This window comes from Salmo salar, chromosome ssa20 (assembly GCF_905237065.1).
Source record: "Salmo salar chromosome ssa20, Ssal_v3.1, whole genome shotgun sequence".
NCBI classification, from domain to species: domain Eukaryota; kingdom Metazoa; phylum Chordata; class Actinopteri; order Salmoniformes; family Salmonidae; genus Salmo; species Salmo salar.
The window spans coordinates 37,615,307-37,638,838 of NC_059461.1; the positions used below are offsets into that span (position 1 = coordinate 37,615,307).

Here is a 23,532-nt window from a genome sequence, read left to right on the forward strand (position 1 = left end):
TCATCATCATAATACTTACGCAAAATTCTGTAGAAATTGGATTTCAAACAGCTAAATGCTTTTTTAACTGTATTTTTGAAAAATGACAATCTGGTTTTCTGCCCACCACAGCACAGAGACAGCCTTTTTAATGTTTTTTTTATTGTAAATTCTGCAAAATAAGAAACGTCCTCTCACTGTCAACTGCGTTTATTTTCAGAAACCATAACATGTGCAAATATTTGTATGAACATAACAAGATTCAACAATTGAGACATAAACTGAACAAGTTCCACAGACATGTGACTGACAGAAATGGAATAATGTGTCCCTGAACAAAGGGGGGCGGGAGTCAAAATCAAAAGTAACAGTCAGTATCTGGTGTGGCCACCAGCTGCATCAATAAGTACTGCAGTGCATCTCCCCTCATGGACTGCACCAGATTTGCCAGTGAGATGTTGCTGTGAGATGTTACCCCACTCTTCCACCAAGGCACCTGCAAGTTCCAGGACATTTCTGGGGGGTATGGCCCTAGCCCTCACCCTCCGATCCAACAGGTCCCAGAGGTGCTGAATGGGATTGAGATCCGGGCTCTTCGTTGGCCATGGCAGAACACTGACATTCCGGTCTTGCAGGAAATCACGCACAGAACGAGCAGTATGGCTGGTGGCATTGTCATGCTGGAGGGTCATGTCAGGATGAGCCTGCAGGAAGGGTACCACATGAGGGAGGAGGATGTCTTCCGTGTAACGCACAGCGTTGAGATTGCCTGCAATGACAACAAGCTCAGTCCGATGATGCTGTAACACACCGTCCCAGACCATGACGGACCCTCCACCTCCAAACCGATCCCTCTCCAGGGTACAGGCCTCGGTGTAATGCTCATTCCTTCGACGATAAACGCAAATCCGACCATCACCCCTGGTGAGACAAAACTGCGACTTGTCAGTGAAGAGCACTTTTTGTCAGTCCTGTCTGGTCCAGCGACGGTGGGTTTGTGCCCATAGGTGACGTTGTTGCCGGTGATGTCTGGTGAGGACCTGCCTTACAACAGGCCTACAAGCCCTCAGTCCAGCCTCTCTCAGCCTATTGAGGACAGTCTGAGAGCTGATGGAGGAATTGTGCATTCCTGGTGTAACTCAGGCAGTTGTTGTTGCCATCCTGTACCTGTCCCGCAGGTGTGATGTTCGGATGTACTAATCCTGTGCAAGTGTTATTACACGTGGTCTGCCACTGCGAGGACAATCAGCTGTCCGTCCTGTCTCCCTGTAGCGCTGTCTTAGGCGTCTCACAGTACGGACATTGCAATTTATTGCCTTTGCCACATCTGCAGTCCTCATGCCTCCTTGCAGCATGCCTAAGGCACGTTCACACAGATGAGCAGGGACCCTGGGCATCTTTCTTTTGGTGTTTTTCAGAGTCAGTAGAAAGGCCTCTTTAGTGTCCTATGTTTTCATAACTGTGATCTTAATTGTCTACCGTCTGTAAGCTGTTAGTGTCTTAACGACCGTTCCATAGGTGCACGTTCATTAATTGTTTATGGTTCATTGAAAAGCATGGGAAACAGTGTTTTAACCTTTTACAATGAAGAACTGTGAAGTTATTTGGATTTTTACAAATTATCTTTGAAAGACAGGGTCCTGAAAAAGGGACGTTTCTTTTTTTGCTGAGTTTACATCACATCTGGATAGATAGTACTTATACTGTACAATATATATTGTGTTTTCAGTCATAACTATTCTAGAACATGAGCTTTTAAATCCACCCCTAAGCTACTCTCACTCCATCCCACCTATCTCCGTAAACCACCATCTTATGATTTTCATGAGCCATGTATTTTTAATCTGTGCTGTGATGTTTTACATACATTCTGAACCTGTCTAATCACATGGTATCAAAAGATTGCAATTTAAAGACAAAAGTATTATTATATTGTTGATTGCTAGACTATGGCTTTCTAAATCTCCCATCAGTGCTATTTATAGGGTTTGTTTAAGATAAATGTTGTGAGACAGCCTTACAGCTTTCTGTATGTTTGGATTTAAGTGCTGCATTCAACACTGTTGACCATGATGTCCTACTGGACAGAGTAGAGAGGTGGGTTGGCCTCTCCGGTCCAGTTCTAAATTGGTTTAGGACCTATTTAACCGGTCAAGAGTTTTTTGTCACCCTTGGTGAACATAACTCTGAGAAAATACATATCACATATGGCGTTCCACAAGGTTTGATTTTGGGTTTTATATACAGTACCAGTCAAAAGTTTGGACACACCTACTCATTCAATGGTTTTGCCTTTATTTTTACTATGTTCTACAAAACGATGAAATAACACACATGGAATCATGCAGTAACCAAAAAAGTGTTAAACAAATCAAAATATATTGTATATTTGAGATTCTTCAAAGTAGTCACCCTTTGCCTTGATGACCGCTTTGCAAACACTTGGAATTCTCTCAACCAGCTTCACCTGGAATGCTTTTCCAACAGTCTTGAAGGAGTTCCCACATATGCTGAGCACATGTTGGCTGTGTCACCTGAGGATTTTAGTCAGGCTCCCCTCAGAGGACCTGGGAGGTGGCTGCTGCTCCTCGGAGGAGAAATTTCGCTCTGCTGAGAGCCCTGCTGAGAGCCTGTGCTTGGAGGTTGGCTACTTTGAAGAAATATATTTTGATTTCTTTAACACTTTTTTGGTTACTACATGATTCCATATGTGTTATTTCATAGTTTTAATGTCTTCACTATTATTCTACAATGTAGAAAATAGTAAAAATAAAGAAAGACGCTTGAATGAGTAGGTGTTCAAACTTTTGACTGGTACTGTATGTATTCAGTTTATATACTTAACCCATTGGTAGCATTATCAGAAAGCATGGCATTGATTTTCACTACTACACAGACAATACACAACTTTACATTTCTGTGTCACCTGAGGATTTTAGCTCCACAGATAAATCATTAGACTGAATTAGTGATTTAAATACTTGGACGGCTAACAACTCCCTTCAGCTAAATCAAGACCAGGCCAAGGTTCTTACTGTATTATTGGAGCCAAAGCAATGAAGATAAAACACTAGGTAAAAAACCTTGGTGTCATTTTAGATTCTGAACTCAATTTCAAATCACACATTAGGAATGTGACCAAAGTAACTTTTTACCACCTGATGAACATTACCAAGGTGCAGTCGTTTCTATCTCAGGCTGATACAGAGACTCATCCATGCTTTTCTTACAAGCAGGCTTGACTACTGTAATGCTCTCCTGTCTGGTCTACCCAAGAAATCCATTTGTCAACTACAAAACATACAGAATGCTGTAGCACGGGTACTGACCAACACCAGACGAAGAGCACACATTGCACCGGTTTTGATGTCTCTGCACTGGCTGCCTGTGAGTTTTAAAATTAATTTGATTATTGTTCTATTGGTTTTTAAATCAATCCACGAATGTGCACCCCAATACATGTCAGACATACTTTGTGTTATGCACCCAGTAGGTCCCTCAGGTCCTCTGGCACTGGCCTTTTAACTATCCCAAAGCCTAGGATCAAGAGGCATGGAAAGGCAGCCATTATTATTTATGCCCCCAGCCTCTGGGAATAGCCTGCCAGAGAACCTGAGGGGGGGCGAAACTGTGGACATATTTAAAAGAGATCTTAAAACAAACCATTTTAATTTTGCTTTTCCTTAGGGTGCTTTTTAGTCATTCAGTTTTTATTGTTATTCTTTAGTTTTTTTGTGTAGCAGATTTCTGTTTATTTTCTTTATTTTTCTTTGTGTTTTTCTGTGAAGCGCATTGCATTGCATTCATGTCTGAAATGTGCTATATAAATAAAGCTGGATTTGATTTGGTCATCATCATCCTCCTCCTCCATCCTCCTCCTCACCTCTCTCCTCAGCAGAGCCTTGTCTGTCTCTGCCTTGGTCTTGGCTGTACATCCTCTCTAGCTTCTTCCTCTGTTTTCCTCCGTCTCGCGGGGACGTCTCCAGATCCAGGGAGCGCTGTCTCGGACATGGGGCCCTGATGCAGGTGACACAGTCTGGGGTGCAGTCCTCCCGCGAGCCCCCCCTCCTCACCACCCAGTCCCGGATGTTATGGGCACTCCCTGAGCTCTGCAGGGGCTGGGACTTGGGCCTGTGGCTCTGTGGGCCATGGCTCTGGTTGCCGCGGTGATGTTTGCTGCCTGGTGGTTGTTGTTTGGAAAAGGAGGGCTGGTTGGCGGAGGGAGGAGGGGACAGAGGCTGCTTCAGCACCTCCAGACTCTCCTCGCTGCCTCGCCCCCCTAGCATGCCTCCCTCCCTGGTGATGGTGTAGACCCGCTGGGCAGCTGGTTTCAGGCTGGTCAGGCTCCCCTCAGAGGACCTGGGAGGTGGCTGCTGCTCCTCGGAGGAGAAACTTCGCTCCGCTGAGAGCCCTGCTGAGAGCCTGTGCTTAGAGGGGCCTGTGGGCTGCAGACTGCTTGGCTGCAGGGTGCTGGGCTGGAGACTGCTGGGGTGGGGATGCAGTGTGCTGAGCTGGGACTGAAGACTGTGGGCCTGGGACTGGTCCTGGCTGGCCTTGGCCCCACAGTGGCTCTGAGGGTGTAGGTTGTTGTTGTGAAGACGACTGATGTCAGGGGAGTCTGTGTCTTGGCCAATGAAGGTATTAGATAGAAGCTGATCTGGAGAGAGTAAGCGCAAGAGCAAGAGAGAGAGGACAAAGAGATGAGCTGTTCATCTTGTGCTCTAAAGGCCTTGGCAACATTTGAGCAACCATCAGAGAGCAAACAAAGCTTTTGGGAGATGAGAGGAGGAATGAGATGTGAAGAGATGGATAACAGAGACGGGAAATGTGAGAAGGGAGGAAATTAGGAGGTATTTTGAGAGGATGAGTTGGAAGATGGAAGGGGTTTGAAGGGGTTTGGCAGACTTACCCGGTCCTCTGCCTCGGGAAGATACACCCTCTCACAGTGAAATTTGCCAGATATAGTGTGGTAATGATTTCAGAGCATTTAGTGCTGCTATACAGTGGAATGAGAGGAAAGCCATGTGATGAGGAAAGTTATAGGAAAGGTGAAGCCATGTGATGGAAATGTGAAGCCATGTGATGAGGAAAGTTATAGAAAAGGTGAAGCCATGTGATGGAAATGTGAAGCCATGTGAGGAGGAAGGTTATAGGAAATGTGTAGCCATGTGATGAGGAAAGTTATAGGAAATGTGAAGCTATGTCTAGAGGAAAGTTACAGGAAATGTGAAGCCATGTGATGGAAATGTGAAGCCATGTGATGAGGAAAGTTACAGGAAATGTGAAGCCATTTGAAGTGGAAAGGTATAGGACATGTGAAGCCATTTGTGACTCGTTTCAGGAAACTAGGCGTATGTTGTGCATCACTACTTCACAGCAGAGGCATTTGAACGTAAACATTTTTGTTAGAAATGCCTTCTGGAACATGTGAACTTTCATGTGCCTTAATAACAAATGTGTATGCCATCTGAAAATATTAATAAAATTGGTAAATGATGAGCCTAGTTGGTTTAGCTACGGAAAAGGACAGGAACTTTTATGACTGGCTGAGATAATGGATGGGCTGGACATGCTGAGAGATGAGTTCATATAGGTATGCCATGTAGCACGCTTCTGTCTAGAACATGAGCTAGTCAGTAGGTGTCGGTAATCCTTTCTAACGCTGTTTTTTGAAAGATATCACGTAGTATTACTGCAAAAATGTTGTTCTACACTTTTTGGAGGACCGAGTTTTGAAATCAGTGGAATTCCCGGTGGAATTAGAATATGATAACTAAGGAGATGGAGAAAATTCTGGTGTTTGATTGCAAATATTCAGAGGGAGTCAAAAAGAGAACACATATAAAACACCTATCTCAGGATTACATCTTCAAACTAATGGCAACCATGGCATCCGTGACAGAGAAGGAGAAGCGTCCATCCATGTATACGGGTAAGAAAAACAGAAAAACCCTGTCATCAAGGGTGGCTACTTTGAAGAATCTCAAATAGAACATATATTTTGATTTGTTTAACACTTTTTGGTTAGTACATGATTCCATGTGTGTTATTTCATAGTTTTGATGTTTTCACTATTATTCTACAATGTAGAAAATAGTAAAAATAAAGAAAAACCCTGGAATGAGTTGGTGGAACTAGTTATGCTATTTTGGACCACAATAGAATGTTAATGATGTCACTGCGACAACTGTAGATAGACCTAGTATTAACCAGCCTTTAGTCTTGAAATCGTTGGTTGTTTAGTGCATGGCCTCACGTGAATCCTTGAAGAGATGGGTGGGGCTAAAGCTTAAGAGGGTGTGAACGATGCTGAATGGGTGTAGACAAAGAAGAGCTCTCAAGTAGGTTTACCAAAACATTCAAGGGGAATTTTCTCAAAAGTGAGGTTACAAGTTTATCAACTTTCAAAGCAGAATTACTTTCCCACTGTTCCTCAACTGTGGTTGTAGTGTATGATATACCATTTTCTAGCTCTGAGTTTCTACTTTTATCCAATGTAAAAAACACACTTTCAAATTTTGCCACATAAGTCCGAATCGAGCCGGTCGGTTACATTTGAAGAGGAAAGTTCTAGGAAATGTGAAGCAATGTGAAGGGGAAACTCCTAGGGTATGTGAAGCCATGCGAAGATGAAAGTTATAGGGTATGTTAAGCCATGCGAAGAGGAAAGTTATAGGAAATGTGAAGCCATGTTATGGGATGTACTAGATGAGGCTGGACACTGATAGAGTACCTGATCCGTTGCGGTTCTCAGGGTGTGTGTGAGACAGGTAATCTCCGAAAGCTCTGGCTGCTCTGCAAAGAGAAGCACAACACAACACTCTGATTAGCACTGGACCACTGGCTGCCTGACTCTCACTGTGAGCCTGACTGGCTGCCTGTCTGTCTGCCTCTCACTGTGAGGCTGCCTGCCTGTCTGTTTGTCTGTCTGCCTCTCACTGTGAGGCTGCCTGCCTGTCTGTTTGTCTGTCTGCCTCTCACTGTGAGGCTGCCTGCCTGTCTGTCTCTCACAGGGAGCTTGCTGACTCCAACTGAGAGTGACTCACCACTCACCAGACCAAGACATCTCCTACTCAATAACAGCATCCCAAATGGCACCCTATTCCCTATATAGTGTACTACTTTTAACCAATAAGGTGCCATTTTGGAAGTAACCAGTGTTTTACGATTGTCCCACCCAATAATTGAATAACCTGAACATTTGTCTCATTAGCTTTCCATCCAATTGGCGACAGATTTCCATGCAAATATTCTGTTTGACGTGTTTGTATCAAATTGACTTGTTGCAGATCAAAGACGGTGCTGATGACGTAGGGCGAAAAAAAACATCTTTTCCTATTCAAGTCCCATGTACCGGATAAAAAATATACGTTTTAATTGGTTTCCATCCAATTTTCAACTCTCACAAAAACACTCTGCTATTGGCTCGTGGCTCTAGCCTACATGATGAGATTATTATTATGGGCAAAAGAGCTAGATGATTTGTCAAACCGCAGCCAAGCATCGATTATCATGTCATCAGAATAAGACCCTCGATATTTATTGGAAAGGAGCATCAAGCTCATCACCTTGCACTTTCACCACCCTGTGAAGTTCATCATCATTTATTTCATCTGTAGCCTAATAAACTGCATACTTTCCCGATTAGTCGTAGTGGAGAGCATAAAAGCATCACAAAAAGCGCATTTTATCTAGAGTATTTTGTTTTGACTACAATTGGAAATTAGGCCTGTCATTACATTTTTTATCTGACTTGTACTTTACCTGCATAAAAAAGGTTGAACGGAAACCTGGTTAGTACCTTGTACTCCGATTTCCCTATGGAACTGTCTTCTTAAACCGAAACTACTCGAGGTCTCTTGACGCTGGTGTTCTATCTATACATTCCGAACATGTTCATGACACGTGCCTAAAACCATTATTTTGAGTGTGAAATCCAATATGCAGGTGTGTTCCAGACCGGTTTGATATGATTCCTCGCTCTTGTACACGGCTCTAGGGCCACACATATGAGTGGCGATAGTACAGTAGGGGAGTAAACCCTTTCACATTTACACACACACACAGACAGCGGGAGGGGAGAATTGCGCATGGAGAGTGTAAAGAGGGATATGGGAGGCTGAGTATGTACATGAGTTCAATCTATACCTTCATCAAACAAAAAAGCACTTATTTCATGTGTCACAAATTCCATCTCCCCCGTGGTTCACTGAAGTGGGTCTGGGGATGGATTTGCAATATGAAACAAAAGACATGTGCAATTCTTTCTCCAGCTTTCATCCTACATGATATGGCCCAACATGTACTGTACCACACACATCATCAGGGTAATTTTGTGTTTGTTCTTTTGTTCTTACTCTCTTAATTGGCAACAGAAAAGAACACGGTCAGCTGTACTATGTTGCTTAATAACTCTCCCACACAAACACATTTCTACAAACACATTTCTATAGCAAGTACTCCCACATAGCTACGCATACTGCACATAATGTAGGCTAGAGACAAGAGAGGATATGGGCTAACACAAGCAATGCACGTGTGTGTGTACATACAGAATATATACACACAAAGACACGCATGCACACAAACACACAGGCACGCATGCACACACACACATGCACACACACACACCTACAGCAATACACATTCCCACAGTCAGTGAGTTGTGCTGGCTGGTGTTGGGCAGTCTGTACACATCTCTGTGTGGATGCTGCTCTGAAATGCCATGCCACCCTCCCTGCTACGACACACACTCTAACTAATTAAATATGAAGCAGCAAGTGCAGCAGCAGAGGAGGAGAGAGAGAGAGAGAGAGAGAGAGAGAGAGAGAGAGAGAGAGAGAGAGGGAGATAGAGGAAGAGAGAGAGGAGAGGGAGAGGAATGGTATCATCCCTTATCTCTCTGGCTCTCCACTCCTTCCTATAAACATTCTAAAGGGCTGTGTATAAAGGTAATGGGGAGGACCATACACATCCAAGACACTTCCAGAGGACAAACTAGCTACTGTCATGGAGCCAATTGTGGAACTACTATGTGTAACAGTGTTCCTTCCATCCCTATCCTTGCCCCGACCTGGGCTTGACAAGGGGCCCTCTCAACACATCGACAACAGTCACCCTTTGAAGCATCATTACCTATCGCTCCACAAAAGCCGCAGCCCTTGCAGAGCAAGGGAAACAACTACTTCAAATAAGTGACGTCAGCGCTTGAAACGCTACTACCGCACACCGCTAACAAACTAGCCATTTCACACCGGTTACATTGTGTTAGACCATATCCTCCAATACAACAACAAATGACATTTCGCTGATACTAGTCCAGCCTGTATTGCAATCATGCCCAACAGCAGTAAACCCATTTCATCATGTACTTTCCCCCCAACTCATAGAATTATATATAAAATCCTTAATTATAGGAGCTCTATGGCTCAACTCATATCTGTGTCTTCCTTCCTTATGCTCCGTAAATGTTAATGTCTCTGCTTCTCAAGGACAGTCCACAGAGAACCAGAGACAGTATGTGGATTGAAGCGTAAGCCAATTACATAGCCACCATATTAATAAATCACTTTTTCCCCAGCACTTTGAACATCGATTAAAAACCACAAAAGAAAACTCAGTGGGGAAGTATTAAGACATTCATTAGAGAAAAGAGTGGCATAGTTAGATAGGAGAGGAGTGTACCACCCCCATGTATCTCTCTGTCTCCATCCCAAATGGCAGCCTAGTCCCCTTACAGTGACTTGGTCAAAAGTAGTGCACTATATAGGGAACAGGTTGTCATTTGGGAGGTATCGTCTGTGTGCCTTGCCTTGCTCTGCCCTCACGTTGTCTGCTCTACTGTCTGGCAGATTGTATTGTGCTGTTAGGAGCAAAGAATCCTGCATGTTTTCAGCCATGTGACGAGGGGAGAGAAGGGAGGGGGGATACGAGTGGGCCGGGGAAACAGGAAGACGATGACAGGGGGAGATGTGTTTAAACAACATAAATAGAAAGCAGGAATGATGAGGATGAGAGGTTTATTAAAGAAAAAAAGTGGAGAAAAGAATTGAAGGAGATGTACTGCACTGTGTAAACCCTAACTGCATGTTCTGTAAAAGCAGGGCAAATACAGTGCCTTGCAAAAGTATTCATCCCCCTTGGCGTTTTGCCTATTTTGTTGCATTACAAACTGTAATTTAAATGGAATTTATTTGGATTTCATGTAATGGACATACACAAAATAGTCCAAATTGGTGAAGTGAAATGAAAAAAATAACTTATTTCAAAACTTCAACAACAAAAAAAAACGGAAAAGTGATGTGTGAATATGTAATCACCCCCTTTGCTACGAAGCCCCTAAATAAGATCTGGTGCAACAAATTACCTTCAGAAGTCACATAATTAGTTAAATAAAGTCCACCTGTGTGCAATCTAATTGTCACATGATCTCAGTATATATACACCTGTTCCGAAAGGCCCCAGAGTCTGCAACATCACTAAGAAAGGGGCACCACCAATAAAGCGGCGCCATGAAAACCAAGGAGCTCTCCAAACAGGTCAGGGACAAAGTTGTGGAAAAGTACAGATCAGGGTCGGGTTGTAAAAAAATATCAGAAACTTTGAACACCCCACGGAGCACCATTAAATCCATTATTAAAAAATTGAAAGAATATGGCACCACAACAAACCTGCCAGGAGTGGGCCGCCCACCAAAACTCATGGACCAGGCAAGGAGGGCATTAATCAGAGAGGCAACAAAGAGACCAAAGATAACCCTGAAAGAGCTGCAAAGCTCCACAGCGGAGATTGGAGTATCTGTCCATAGGACCACTTTAAGCCCCCAGCTGTGCCCTGGACACCATATGTGAATTGATCTTCAGAGTTCGTACTGTTAGGTGACCTAAACTGGGATATGCTTAACACCCCAGCCGTGCTGCAGTCTAAGCTACATGCCCTCAATCTCACACAAATTATCAAGAAACCTACCAGGTACAACCCTAAATCCGTAAACACGGGCACCCTCAGAGATATCATCCTGACCAACCTGCCCTCTAAATACACCTCTGCTGTCTTCAACCAGGATCTCAGCGATCACTGCATCGTTGCCTGCGTCCGTTATGGACAACTACAAATACCTGGGTGTCTGTTTAGACTGTAAACTCTCATTCCAGCCTCAAATTAAGCATCTCCAATCCAAAATTAAATCTAGAATCGGCTTCCTATTTTGCAACAAAGCCTCCTTCACTTATGCTGCTAAACATACCCTCGTAAAACTGACTATCCTACCGATCCTTGACTTCGGCGATGTTATTTACAAAATAGCCTCCAACACTCTACTCAGCAAATTGGATGTAGTCTATCACAGTGCCATCCGTTTTGTCACCAAAGCCCCATATACCACCCACCACTGCGACCTGTATGCTCTTGTTGGCTGGCCCTCGCTTCAAATTTGTCGCCAAACCCACTGGCTCCAGGTCATCTATAAGTCTTTGCTAGGTAAAGCCCCGCCTTATCTCAGCTCACTGGTCACCATATCGACACCTACCCTTAGCACACGCTCCAGCAGGTATATTTCACTGGTCATCCCCAAAGCCAACACCTCGTTTGGCCGCCTTTCCTTCCAGTTCTCTGCTGCCAATGACTGGAATGAATTGCAAAAATCACTGAAGCTGGAGACTTATATCTCCCTCACCAACTATAAGCATCAGCTGTCAGAGCAGCTTACCGATCATTGCACCTGTACACAGCCCATCTGTAAATAGCCCACCCAACTAAAATTGAAATTCTGCAATTCTTGTAGGGAAACCTGACAATGACCCTAAGCATACTGCTAAAGCAACACTTGAGGGGTTTAAGGGGAAACATTTAAATATCTTGGAATGGCCTAGTCAAAGCCCAGACCTCAATCCAATTGAGAATCTGTGGTATGACTTAAAGATTTCTGTAAACCAGGGGAACCCATCCAACTCTGAAGGAGCTAGAGCAGTTTTGCCTTGAAGAATGGGCAAAAATCCTAGTGGCTAGATGTGCCAAGCTTATAGAGCTGTAATTAATGCAAAAGGTGGCTCTACAAAGTATTGACTTTGGGGGGGTGAATAGTTATGCACGCTCAAGTTCAGTTTTCTTGTGTTATTTCGTGTTTGTTTCACAAGAAAAAATATTTAGCATCTTTAAAGTGGTAGGCATGTTGTGTAAATCAAATGATACAAACCCCCCAAAAAATCTATTTTAATTCCAGGTTGTAAGGCAACAAAATAGGAAAAATGCCAATGGGGGTGAATGCTTTTGCAAACCACTGTACCTTCGCTTTTCTCTTTGGTTCTGTAGGGTTAAAGGGAATAAACACACTCATGTAAACAGTGGCCTGGTCAGACATGAATACTGTAGCCAACAGTGGAGGCTGCTGAGGGGAGGACGGCTCATAATAATGTCTGGAACGGAGCAAATTAAATGGCATCAAACACATAACAACTTTGTGTTTGATACCATTCCACCTATTCCGCTCCAGCCATTGCCATGAGCCCGCCCTCCCCAAGTAAGATGCCACCAACCTCCTATGGTAGCCAAGCCTATACAGCAAGCCGCTCTGTGGTAGCCAAGCCTATACATCAAGCCGCTGTGGTAGCCAAGCCTATACATCAAGCCACTGTGCCTGGGATTCTATACAGTACATACAGTGGGGTGCAATGTAAAGGCATTATACTAATGTGTGCAGAGGGCTGGGACGACAAATACATGAGGGGCCCTAATCAAGAACATGAGTATGGTTACCTGACCTGGAAAAATTCCAGGCCCTAGTTAAAAGCTATAGCGTATATAGGCTATAACCAGGGCCCAGAGTTGTTCCTCATCAGGTTGTCAGGAAGGAATACTGGCCCTATACATTATATTAAAATAATCTGTGAAAGACAGAAACTAGTAGAGTTCAGCTCCATGAGATAGTGCGTGGATGTGTCTGTCTGAAGCCTCTCTCCTATCTGTGTCAAGGAGCAAGGCTTCTGTGTTCTGGCCCTGGGTGTCTCAGTGAAAAACAAGTGTCTCAGGGACACCAGATGAGGCTCTTAAATTACATGCCAGAGTAATTTGGAAAAAGAGGGGCACAGTGTATCCTTCCTCAGCCACTGAATCTCACCACTCAGATCATCTCTCTGAGAGGATGACCTATTGCTGAGACACCCCAAATATCTCCCTTATCTGTCTCTCTTTCTGAGACAGCCCATCTTCCTTAATCCCGCTCTTACCTTCCTCTCTCCATCTCCCTCAGTCCCTCCATCGTCTTCTCCTCTGAACTCACTTCTCTTTCCAATACAAGTACACCAAATCGAGTGAAATGAAGTTGACACAGCAAACATCAAGTTGACCACTTAGCGCCTTAGTTTCTTGTCCTCGCTTGTTCACTGTCTCGGGGAGTCAAATGGAAATCTCTGATTTGGCAGGCCTCCCAAGTCCCTGCTGGCTGTTTTCTCAGTCTCACTCTCTACACTGTGGTTGTTAGGTGTCTAAATGAATGTTTGTCAGAGTCCGTAAGAAATATTGCTTTGTAATTGGATTAAACCACCAACACCAGATGTAGGAAATCACTGGGTAGTTAATGCCTAGTAGACTATTAATGTGTATTTTCACCACGTGCAGATCTGCATCCCAGATGGCACCCTATTCCCTACATAGTGTACTACTTTTGATCAAGGCCTGTATAGGGAAAAGGGTGCCATTGGGACGCAGGCTCAGCCCGACTAAGCATAACATGAGAATCATGAGCGCCGTAGCCGCCCAGACAATGAATATTCAGTGTTAGTTCCTGACCCGCTGTATCCTGCGTTCCATCCAACTTTTCCGCCTGCCGTCGGAGCAACGGTGACATGGGTGTAATTACTCAGATCAATGAGGTCAGGCAGCCTCCCTTGTATCACTGCATCCCTGTATTATTATAGTCCAGCCTTGCTCTACAGGCTGTAATCAGAGTAATTACAGCAGCCAGCTACCGCAGATACCTCTCCTCTGCACTGTAATCCCTGCCATACAGAGAGAAAGAGAGAGAGGGAGAGCGAGAGAGATAGAGAAGATGAGAGAGAGAGTGGAGGATGAGATTGAAGGATGAGAGAGAGAGAGAGAGAGAGAGAGAGAGAGAGAGAGAGAGAGAGAGAGAGAGAGAGAGAAAAGAGAAAGAAAAGAAAAGAATAGAAAAGAAAAGAAAAGAAGAGAAGAGAAGAGAAGAGAAGAGAAGAGAAGAGAAGAGAAGAGAAGAAAAAAACAGCACCCACTCTATTCTGGAAGAGAGAGAGAGGGAGATAGAGAGAGCGAGAGAGAATGATGAGAGAGAGTGAAGGATGAGAGAGGGGGAGAGAGAAAGAGAGAGAAGGATGAGAGAGAAGGATGAGAGAAAGGGAGAGGGAGAGTGGGAGAAGAGAATTAAAAAAACAGCACCCACTCTATTCTGGAAGCCCTAATCTTATGTCTTTGTCACTTGATATTTATCTGTGTCACTCTGACTGCCTGAGAGAATAGAGAGAGAACCATGAACACAGGAAAGTTTGGGTTGGGTGAAAAGGCTGGTGGCTTAATTAAGAAACATTAGTACTGAGATGGCCTGAGATTCAGACTATAAACACTAGGTGTCAGGCAGACAATTACACCTCTGTCAGACGTGGCTGTAGGTTCAGCCCTAGGGCACTGTGACTGAGTAATACCAATGTGGCGGGCCAAATGGCACCCTATTCCCTATATAGGCAATAGGGTGCAAGTTCGGACGCACCCATCCGAAGACCAATGTACTGTATCCTATGGGAATACAACTATAGGCTGTTGAACCAGCTATTCCTCATATTTATACCATGGCAGTAGAAACATTTCAGGCTTGTAATGTGGATGTAGAATCCTAGAAGTGCAGTAATAACCAAACCGGGCTAATGGTGACTGTGATGGAGCGATCTCCACTGTGCTGTCCCTGCTGTGGTTAGTACTGCCTGGAATGATGAGTGAAGCCATGAAATTACATTGTACCACAGATTCAACAGTTACGTCAACACTTCAGTTCTATTGAGTGCTATACCCAACACTTCAGGAGTTCTATTGAGTGCTATACCCAATACTTCAGGAGTTCTATTGAGTGCTATACCCAACACTTCAGGAGTTCTATTGAGTGCTATACCCAACACTTCAGGAGTTCTATTGAATGCTATACCCAACACTTCAGGAGTTCTATTGAGTGCTATACCCAACACTTCAGGAGTTCTATTGAATGCTATACCCAACACTTCAGGAGTTCTATTGAGTGCTATACCCAACACTTCAGGAGTTCTATTGAGTGCTATACCCAACACTTCAGGAGTTCTATTGAGTGCTATACCCAACACTTCAGGAGTTCTATTGAGTGCTATACCCAACACTTCATGAGTTCTATTGAGTGCTATACCCAACACTTCAGGAGTTCTATTGAATGCTATACCCAACACTTCAGGAGTTCTATTGAATGCTATACCCAACACTTCAGGAGTTCTATTGAGTGCTATACCCAATACTTCAGGAGATCTATTGAGTGCTATACCCAACACTTTAGGAGTTCTATTGAATGCTATACCCAACACTTCAGGAGTTCTATTGAATGCTATACCCAACACTTCAGGAGTTCTATTGAATGCTATACCCAACACTTCAGGAGTTCTATTGAATGCTATACCCAACACTTCAGGAGTTCTATTGAGTGCTATACCCAATACTTCAGGAGATCTATTGAGTGCTATACCCAACACTTCAGGAGTTCTATTGAGTGCTATACCCAACACTTCAGGAGTTCTATTGAATGCTATACCGAACACTTCAGGAGTTATATTGAGTGCTATACCCAACACTTCAGGAGTTCTATTGAATGCTATACCCAACACTTCAGGAGTTCTATTGAATGCTATATCCAACACTTCAGGAGTTCTATTGAGTGCTATACCCAACACTTCAGGAGTTCTATTGAGTGCTATACCCAACACTTCAGGAGTTCTATTGAATGCTATACCCAACACTTCAGGAGTTCTATTGAATGCTATACCCAACACTTCAGGAGTTCTATTGAATGCTATACCCAACACTTCAGGAGTTCTATTGAGTGCTATACCCAACACTTCAGGAGTTCTATTGAATGCTATACCCAACACTTTAGGAGTTCTATTGAATGCTATACCCAACTGTTTTAGACATAGGATTCCAAAGGTAGAAGGCCGCTGAAAACATTACAGTGAATGTCAGATGGTGTCAACACGTATTTGTATCATAGTTTCGTTACAAATCAAATCTCTGTAAACATTGGTGTCATGACAATTAATGTTTAATATGGGATGTAAACTTGAAGAAATGCTTAATAAATATGTGCACAAATCAAAACAGACACATTTTTAAAGAAATGATGCTGCTGATGTCAACTTGATGAAGAGGCAGCAGAGCAGTGGTCCCATCAGGGAGTGATTTAGGCTGGCATTTAGAAAAATGAATCTCTACCCTATGTACCCTAAATTCACACTGCACTGGGAGATATTAAACAGACAAATTCGGTCTTATTAGAAACAAGCCGGGAGGATTCAGAATACACAGCAGGTTAAATACATTTTGGGAGAAAAGATAAATCAATTCACCTTTTGCAATAATATTCCTCCAAATTCTACTAAAAGACCCAGTGTACTCAAGTGTACACGTATTCCAATGTTACCCGGCCAAACGCATCAATATTTTGTTGCACTGCACAGATCAGTCCATTACCTTGGGGGTATGGATGGACCTCTGGGCTGAAACCACCCTTAGTCCTGTGTCTGCTCTGCGCTGCAACACTCCTGTCTAGCCCATTCTACTGATGAAACCTGCTTTAGTCTAGCCAAGGAAGATTAACAATAGAAAATAACAGAATAGAGGAGACAGTGTCCTGTCTGTGTCCTTAATATTTTACCTTCACTCTAGCAGTACATACATAATGTGTGGTAAGATATGTCCTGAGTAATACGGGTTAGTTGTCAGAACTACTTGGTGCACGACTCTCTTCTCTGTATACATCAATGATGTCGCTCTTGCTGCTGGTGATACTCTGATCCACCTCTACGCAGACGACACCATTCTGTATACTTCTGGCCCTTCTTTGGACACTGTGTTAAAAAACTTCCAGGCGAGCTTCAATGCCATACAATTCTCCTTCCATGGCCTCCAACTGCTCTTAAATACAAGTAAAACTAAATGCATGCTCTTCAACCGATCGCTGCCCGCCTGTCCAGCATCACTACTCTGGACGGTTCTGACTTAGAATATGTGGACAACTACAAATTCCTAGGTGTCTGGATAGACTGTAAATTCTCCTTCCAGACTCACATTAAGCATCTCCAATCCAAAATTAAATCTAGAATTGGCTTCCTATTTTGCAACAAAGCATCCTTCACTCATGCTGCCAAACATACCCTCATAAAACTGACTATTCTACTGACCCTTGACTTTGGCAATGTAATTTACAAAATAGCCTCCAACACTCGACTCAGCAAATGGGATGCAGTCTATCACAGTGCCATCCGTTTTGTCACCAAAGCCCCATATACTACCCACCACTGCGACCTGTATGCTCTCCTTGGCTGGCCCTCGCTTCATACTCGTCGCCAAACCCACTGGCTCCAGGTCATCTACAAGTCTCTGCTAGGTAAAGCCCCGCCATATCTCAGCTCACCATAGCAACACCCACCCGTAGCACGCGCTCCAGCAGGTATATCTCACTGGTCACCCCCAAAGCCAATTATCCCTTTGGGCGCCTTTCCAGTTCTATGCTGCCAATGACTGGAATGAACAGCAACAATCACTGAAGCTGGAGAGTCATATCTCCCTCACTAGCTTTAAGCACCAGCTGTCAGAGCAGCTCACAGATCACTGCACCTGTACATAGCCCATCTGTAAATAGCCCATCCAACTACCTCATCCCCATACTGTACTTATTTATTTATCTTGCTCCTTCGCACCCCAGTATCTCTACTTGCACATTCATCTTCTGCACATCTACCATTCCAGTGTTTAATTGCTATATTGTAATTACTTCGCCACCATGGCCTGTTAATTGCCTTACATCTCTTATCCTACCTCATTTGCACATGCTGTATATAGACTTTTTCTACTGTATTATTGACTGTATGTTTGTTTATTCCATGTGTAACTCTGTGTTGTTTTATGTGTCGAACTGCTTTGCTTTATCTTGGCCAGGTCGCAGTTGCAAATGAGAACTTGTTCTCAACTAGCCTACCTGATTAAATAAAGGTGAAATAAAAAATACAAAAATAAAAATGTTAGCTAAAGGGAAACAGTGACCTTCAGCATTCAGTCTCTGCAGATATTCAGAGCTGGAATAGGGTCAGTGGCATTGGTCTCCATAGGTGGCTAAAGCACATATAGTACTTGGCTAAATTAGAACAGCGTTACCAGTCATTTACTTTTGCTTGGTCAGCTTTGTGACTTATGTAGATGTTCCAAATGTCTAATCCCTGGCCAGAAGCACATACAGTAGGCTAGTCAGCTCAATTAGGAAAGACTTACCAGGGTCATTTTACGGTTGTCAAATCCAATCAGAGTTTATTGGTTGCTACACATATTTGCAGATGTTATCGCAGGTGCAGCGAGAAGCTTGTGTTTCTAGCTCCAACAGTGCAGTGATAATACTTAGCAATACAAAACAATGCACACATAATCCCAAAAGTAAAAAATAAATAAATGAAGAAATATCAGTTCAATAAAGTTTGGGCAGCTTTATGGGATTCCATTCTTCCAAGCAGATGTGACTTGTCCATTCATTGGCTAGATTCAGTTGTCAAAAGTAGGACTCAACAATTAAGCCAGCCATTCAGACTCAGAGACAAAGACACTATGCAGAAGAGATTGGGGCTGTTTGTCAGTCAGAGGGATGAAATGGTTTTACACTCGAGGTCCAAACTCATCTGACAACCAATCAGTCAGTGATTGTGATGTGATACCACACCACCATTACATCAGTGGGTTGTCTAGGCTATCTACGGGTAAAACAGTACACTAAAGCTCTGGGGGGTTGCTTCCTGAAGAGCCATAAATACGTCTCGACATCTGTCATAGAAAGAGTAGAAAACATGGCTCTTGGGCCTCAGTCCAATAATATGTATTTGACACTGTGATCAGTTTGATTTATGCTGTGTATTAAAGAGACAGAATGACTGAAAAGAGAAAGAGAGAGAGAGCGTGACAAACAAAAAGAGATATAGAGAGTGTCTGTCTGATGTTTAGGTTGAGGTGTATGCCTGAGGTTGGGAGAGAGAGAGAGAGAGAGAGAGAGAGAGAGAGAGAGAGAGAGAGAGAGAGAGAGAGAGAGAGAGAGAGAGAGAGAGAGAGAGAGAGAGAGAGAGAGAGAGAGAGAGAGAGAGAGAGAGAGAGAGAGAGAGAGAGAGAGAGAGAGAGAGAGGGGAAAGAGAGAGAGAGAGAGAGATAGATAGATAGATAAAATAAGATAGATAGATAGATAGATAGATAGATAGATAGATAGATAGATCAATGCCTGCATAGTGAGTTCAGTCTGTTGGTGACATGACATGGTGTGCTGCAAGTTCTGCTGAAAAGGGCTTTCTCCTATAGAGCTCCATTTTTATGGAATGGTCTGCCTACCAATGTGAGAGACGCAGACTCAGTCTCAACCTTTAAGTCTTTACTGAAGACTTATCTCTTCAGTAGGTCCTATGATTAAGTATAATCTGGCCCAGGAGTGTGAAGGTGAACGGAAAGGCTGGAGCAACGAACCGCCGCCCTGCGTCTCTGCCTTGCCGGTTCCCCCCTTTCCCCTGGGTTCTCTGCCTCTAACCCTATTACAGGGGCTGAGTCACTGGCTTACTGGTGTTCTTCCTTGCCGTCCATGGGAGGGGTGCGTCACCTGAGTGGGTTGAGTCACTGACGTGGTCTTCCTGCGGGTTGGCGCCCCCCCCGGTTGTGCCATGGCGGAGATCGTTGTGGGCTATACTCGGCCTTGTCTTAGGACGGTAAGTTGGTGGTTGGAGACATCCCTCTAGTGGTGTGGGGGCTGTGCTTTGGCAAAGTGGGTGGGGTTATATCCTGCCTGTTTGGCCCTGTCCGGGGGTATGATCGGATGGGGCCACAGTGTCTTCTGATCCCTCCTGTCTCAGCCTCCAGTATTTATGCTGCAGTAGTTTATGTGTCGGGGGGCTAGGGTCAGTCAGTTACATCTGGGGTATTTCTCTTGTCTTGTCCGGTGTCCTGTGTGAATTTAAATATGCTCTAATTCTCTCTTTCTCTCTTTCTGTCTTTCTCTCGGAGGACCTGAGCCCTAGGACCATGCCTCAGGACTACCTGGCATGATGACTCCTTGCTGTCCCCAGTCCACCTGGCCATGCTGCTGCTCCAGTTTCAACTGTTCTGCCTGCGGCTATGGAACCCTGACCTGTTCACCGGACGTGCTTGTTGCACCCTCGACAACTACTATGATTATTATTATTTAACCATGCTGGTCATTTATGAACATTTTAACATCTTGACCATGTTCTGTTATAATATCCACCCTGCACAGCCAGAAGAGGACTGGCCACCCCTCATAGCCTGGTTCCTCTCTAGGTTTCTTCCTAGGTTTTTGGCCTTCCTAGGGAGTTTTTCCTAGGGATTTTTTCCTAGCCACTGTGCTTCTTTCACATGCATTGCTTGCTGTTTGGGGTTTTAGGCTGGGTTTCTGTACAGCACTTTGAGATATCAGCTGATGTACGAAGGGCTATATAAATAAATTTGATTTGATTTGAATCTTGCAATGTTACATATTACAATATTCAGCACACAGGATTAAGTGACAGCGTCCTGACACATCTGGCACTGTGTGAAAGGTGTGAGGGCATGACTCATGGTTCTTCAAGGAAAATAATCACCAAACCTGATGCGTTAGAGATGAGTCATAAACGTTGTGTCATCCCTAATTATAGATCTTACAACAACAAAATATTGACCAAATTCGGGCACGTTTCTTGCTGTTTTGGTGTTTATTGGTTACATACACATATTTAGCAGATGTTATTGCGGGTGTAGCAAAATGCTTGTGTTCCTAGCTCCACGCTGTGTCATGCCCAATTATAGGTCTTTCAAAACTACCATTTGACCAAATTCGGGCACGTTTCTTGCTGTTTTGGTGTTTAAATAATAGTGTAGAATACATTTTCTGGTACACTGTAGATCCCAGAGCCTGTTCGTTGGGAAGCTTAAAACAGTTGAAACATTTCAGAAAATGTGTTGTTGCCAACCATGCTACATGCCATTTACAATCAAGGGTTTAGGATTCAGTGTTGTGTGCAGTTGATTGGTGGCATTTCATATGCCTTTTCATATCAGATCAAACACTCCTAAGTAACTTATCTAAAAAGTATAAAATACTAATAACTCCCTTTAGGCTACTGGGCTTCAAGAAGCTTGATAATAGGAAGTGTAACGCTGGAAGAAAAATACAGTAGTCTACAGTACATAAGGAGTGTACAATTAAATGCTTATTTTACTAACTCTTATTGCTCAAACCATGATGCCAAAAAATCCATAACAGCATGTTCTGTTGTCAAAAAAAGCTGTTACAAATTCCCAATGCTGTCCAAGGACTTGGAAAGATGCATTATCATTGTTGCCTAATACAAATAAAATACAGTAGAGGAATATAAGTTACAGGAAGGTTGCTATGACAGCAGATTTAGCCTATCAATTAAATTAAAGATATCATTGCAATGTAAATACTTTTGTAAAGCAGATATTTGATCACATAACGCCACAGCAGTAAACTGGGAAACAAATATATTTTAGGCTAGCATTTGTATATAATTATAATTTTCGTTTCAGCTAGTTTGCTATTACTGCTCGAACAATTCAGCGGAGTCGCTACTTCGCCCGGTAGACACGTCTACATCAGCACCGTGACATGCACCATGCATCCCTCCAGTTATTATACCAGAGAGCTACGGAGGAGCTCCGCCCCGGGCACTCACCTAACTTTTGCGGCCACAGAAGATATTGCATCGGTCCTTAAAGTCTTCCTTTTGGACCCGGCAGTTCCCATGCTGAAGTGGAAACGACACAAGATAAAAGCCAGATCATTCCACTGATGGGCGATCAGATATGAAGGAAGAAAAACGTTCGTAGAAAAAAACGGAGAGAAAGCGGAACCATCGCACCTGGAGAAAAACTCCCCTTTTCGCTGAGTAATTTTTTTAAACCAGTTTTGTTATTTCATACTAATTTAATTTCAATCTATAAAGCTCACGTTAAAGATGGAAAGCTTGTAGTGTGTGACTGCAAGCGCACCAACAGCAGATGCACTGGTGGCTCGTTGCGCGCCGTTGACTGCCTGCCTCTGTTGCGCTCAACTCCTCATTGAGTCAACTGAAGCGGAGAGGAATGGACGGACAGGAAGGAAACGACAGCCATAAAAGGACTACACCCCCCCCAGTCATAGACTGTTCTCTCTACTACCTCATGGCAAGCGGTACCGGGCTATCTGCTTTGTGTCCCACCCACCACCCCCTCTTTTACGCTACTGCAACTCTCTGTTCATCATATATGCAGTCACTTTAACCATGTACATACCTGACTAACCTGACTAACCGGTGTCTGTATATAGCCTCGCTACTTTTATAGCCTCGCTGCTGTATATAGCCTGTCTTTTTACTGTTGTTTTATTTCTTTGCCTACCTATTGTTCACCTAATACCTTTTTTGCACTATTCTTTAGAGCCTTAAGTAAATACCTGTTGTATTCGGTGCACGTGACAACTAAACTTTGATATGATTTGGAATAGTGGCATTTTGGTTAGCTAAATGATTGCCATGAATTGTTAATTTATTATGAAACCAGTTGCAAGGAGAGTGAGAATAAAAACTGACTGGAAGAAAACATTAATATCCCATTGTATACTCTAGATTGAGTAACCTACTTTCATTTCCACTTTTGCTAAGAGGTACTCAATAGGCATGACTCATGTCCCATTGAATTGTGCATCTTATGGCACAATTATTATTTATGAAGAGGAAGTAAATCGGCCCTTGCCTCAAAGCAAAGCCTGAATCATCATCTATCTTGGTGACCTTGTCACTGACATCAACACATTATATACCGAGATGACATCATTGACCAACCATGCCATCCATCTAACCAAATTCTATTGGCAGGTGTGGTTTAGTGCTGTGGACAACACCCCAAGCTCCAATAGCTATTTCAGCACCATGGACAACCCCCACTCCACTCTCCACAACAGCTCTTTCAGCACCACAGATAGTGTCTATGATGGAAAGGCAGCATGTGACAGCAATGTAAAAAAAAAATTTAAAAAAAAAAAGATCTGTGAGTGCATCCCAAATGGTACCCTATTCCCAATATAGTGTACTACTTTTAACCAGAGCCCGTCAAAAGTAATGCACTATATAGGGGGTAGGGTGCTATTTGGGATGTGTCATGTGTCTTTGGATCCACAGGACTGACGGGTTGCTACTGAGGACAGCAGTGACTTCCAGACAGAGACCAAGGATGGGTAGAGAAGTGAAGAAAGTATGGTTCAGTTACACACACTTGACACTG

General features: G+C 43.5%; 1 protein-coding gene across 4 annotated transcripts in view; it reads right to left on the reverse strand.

The window, feature by feature from the left end:
* LOC106580537 (NMDA receptor synaptonuclear signaling and neuronal migration factor) overlaps positions 1 to 22,381 on the reverse strand; it is a 61,155-nt gene extending 38,774 nt beyond the window's left edge. For all 4 annotated transcript variants that reach the window (XM_014161724.2, XM_014161723.2, XM_014161721.2 and 1 more), the window contains exons 1-3: positions 21,948 to 22,381; positions 6,713 to 6,774; positions 3,863 to 4,636 (exon numbers count right to left, since the gene is read on the reverse strand). In XM_014161724.2, the coding sequence (XP_014017199.1) occupies positions 3,863 to 4,636; positions 6,713 to 6,774; positions 21,948 to 22,018 (907 nt within the window). In that variant the 5' untranslated portion in view covers positions 22,019 to 22,381. The remainder of the gene's footprint in view (positions 1 to 3,862; positions 4,637 to 6,712; positions 6,775 to 21,947) is intronic.
* Positions 22,382 to 23,532: the final 1,151 nt, after the last annotated feature.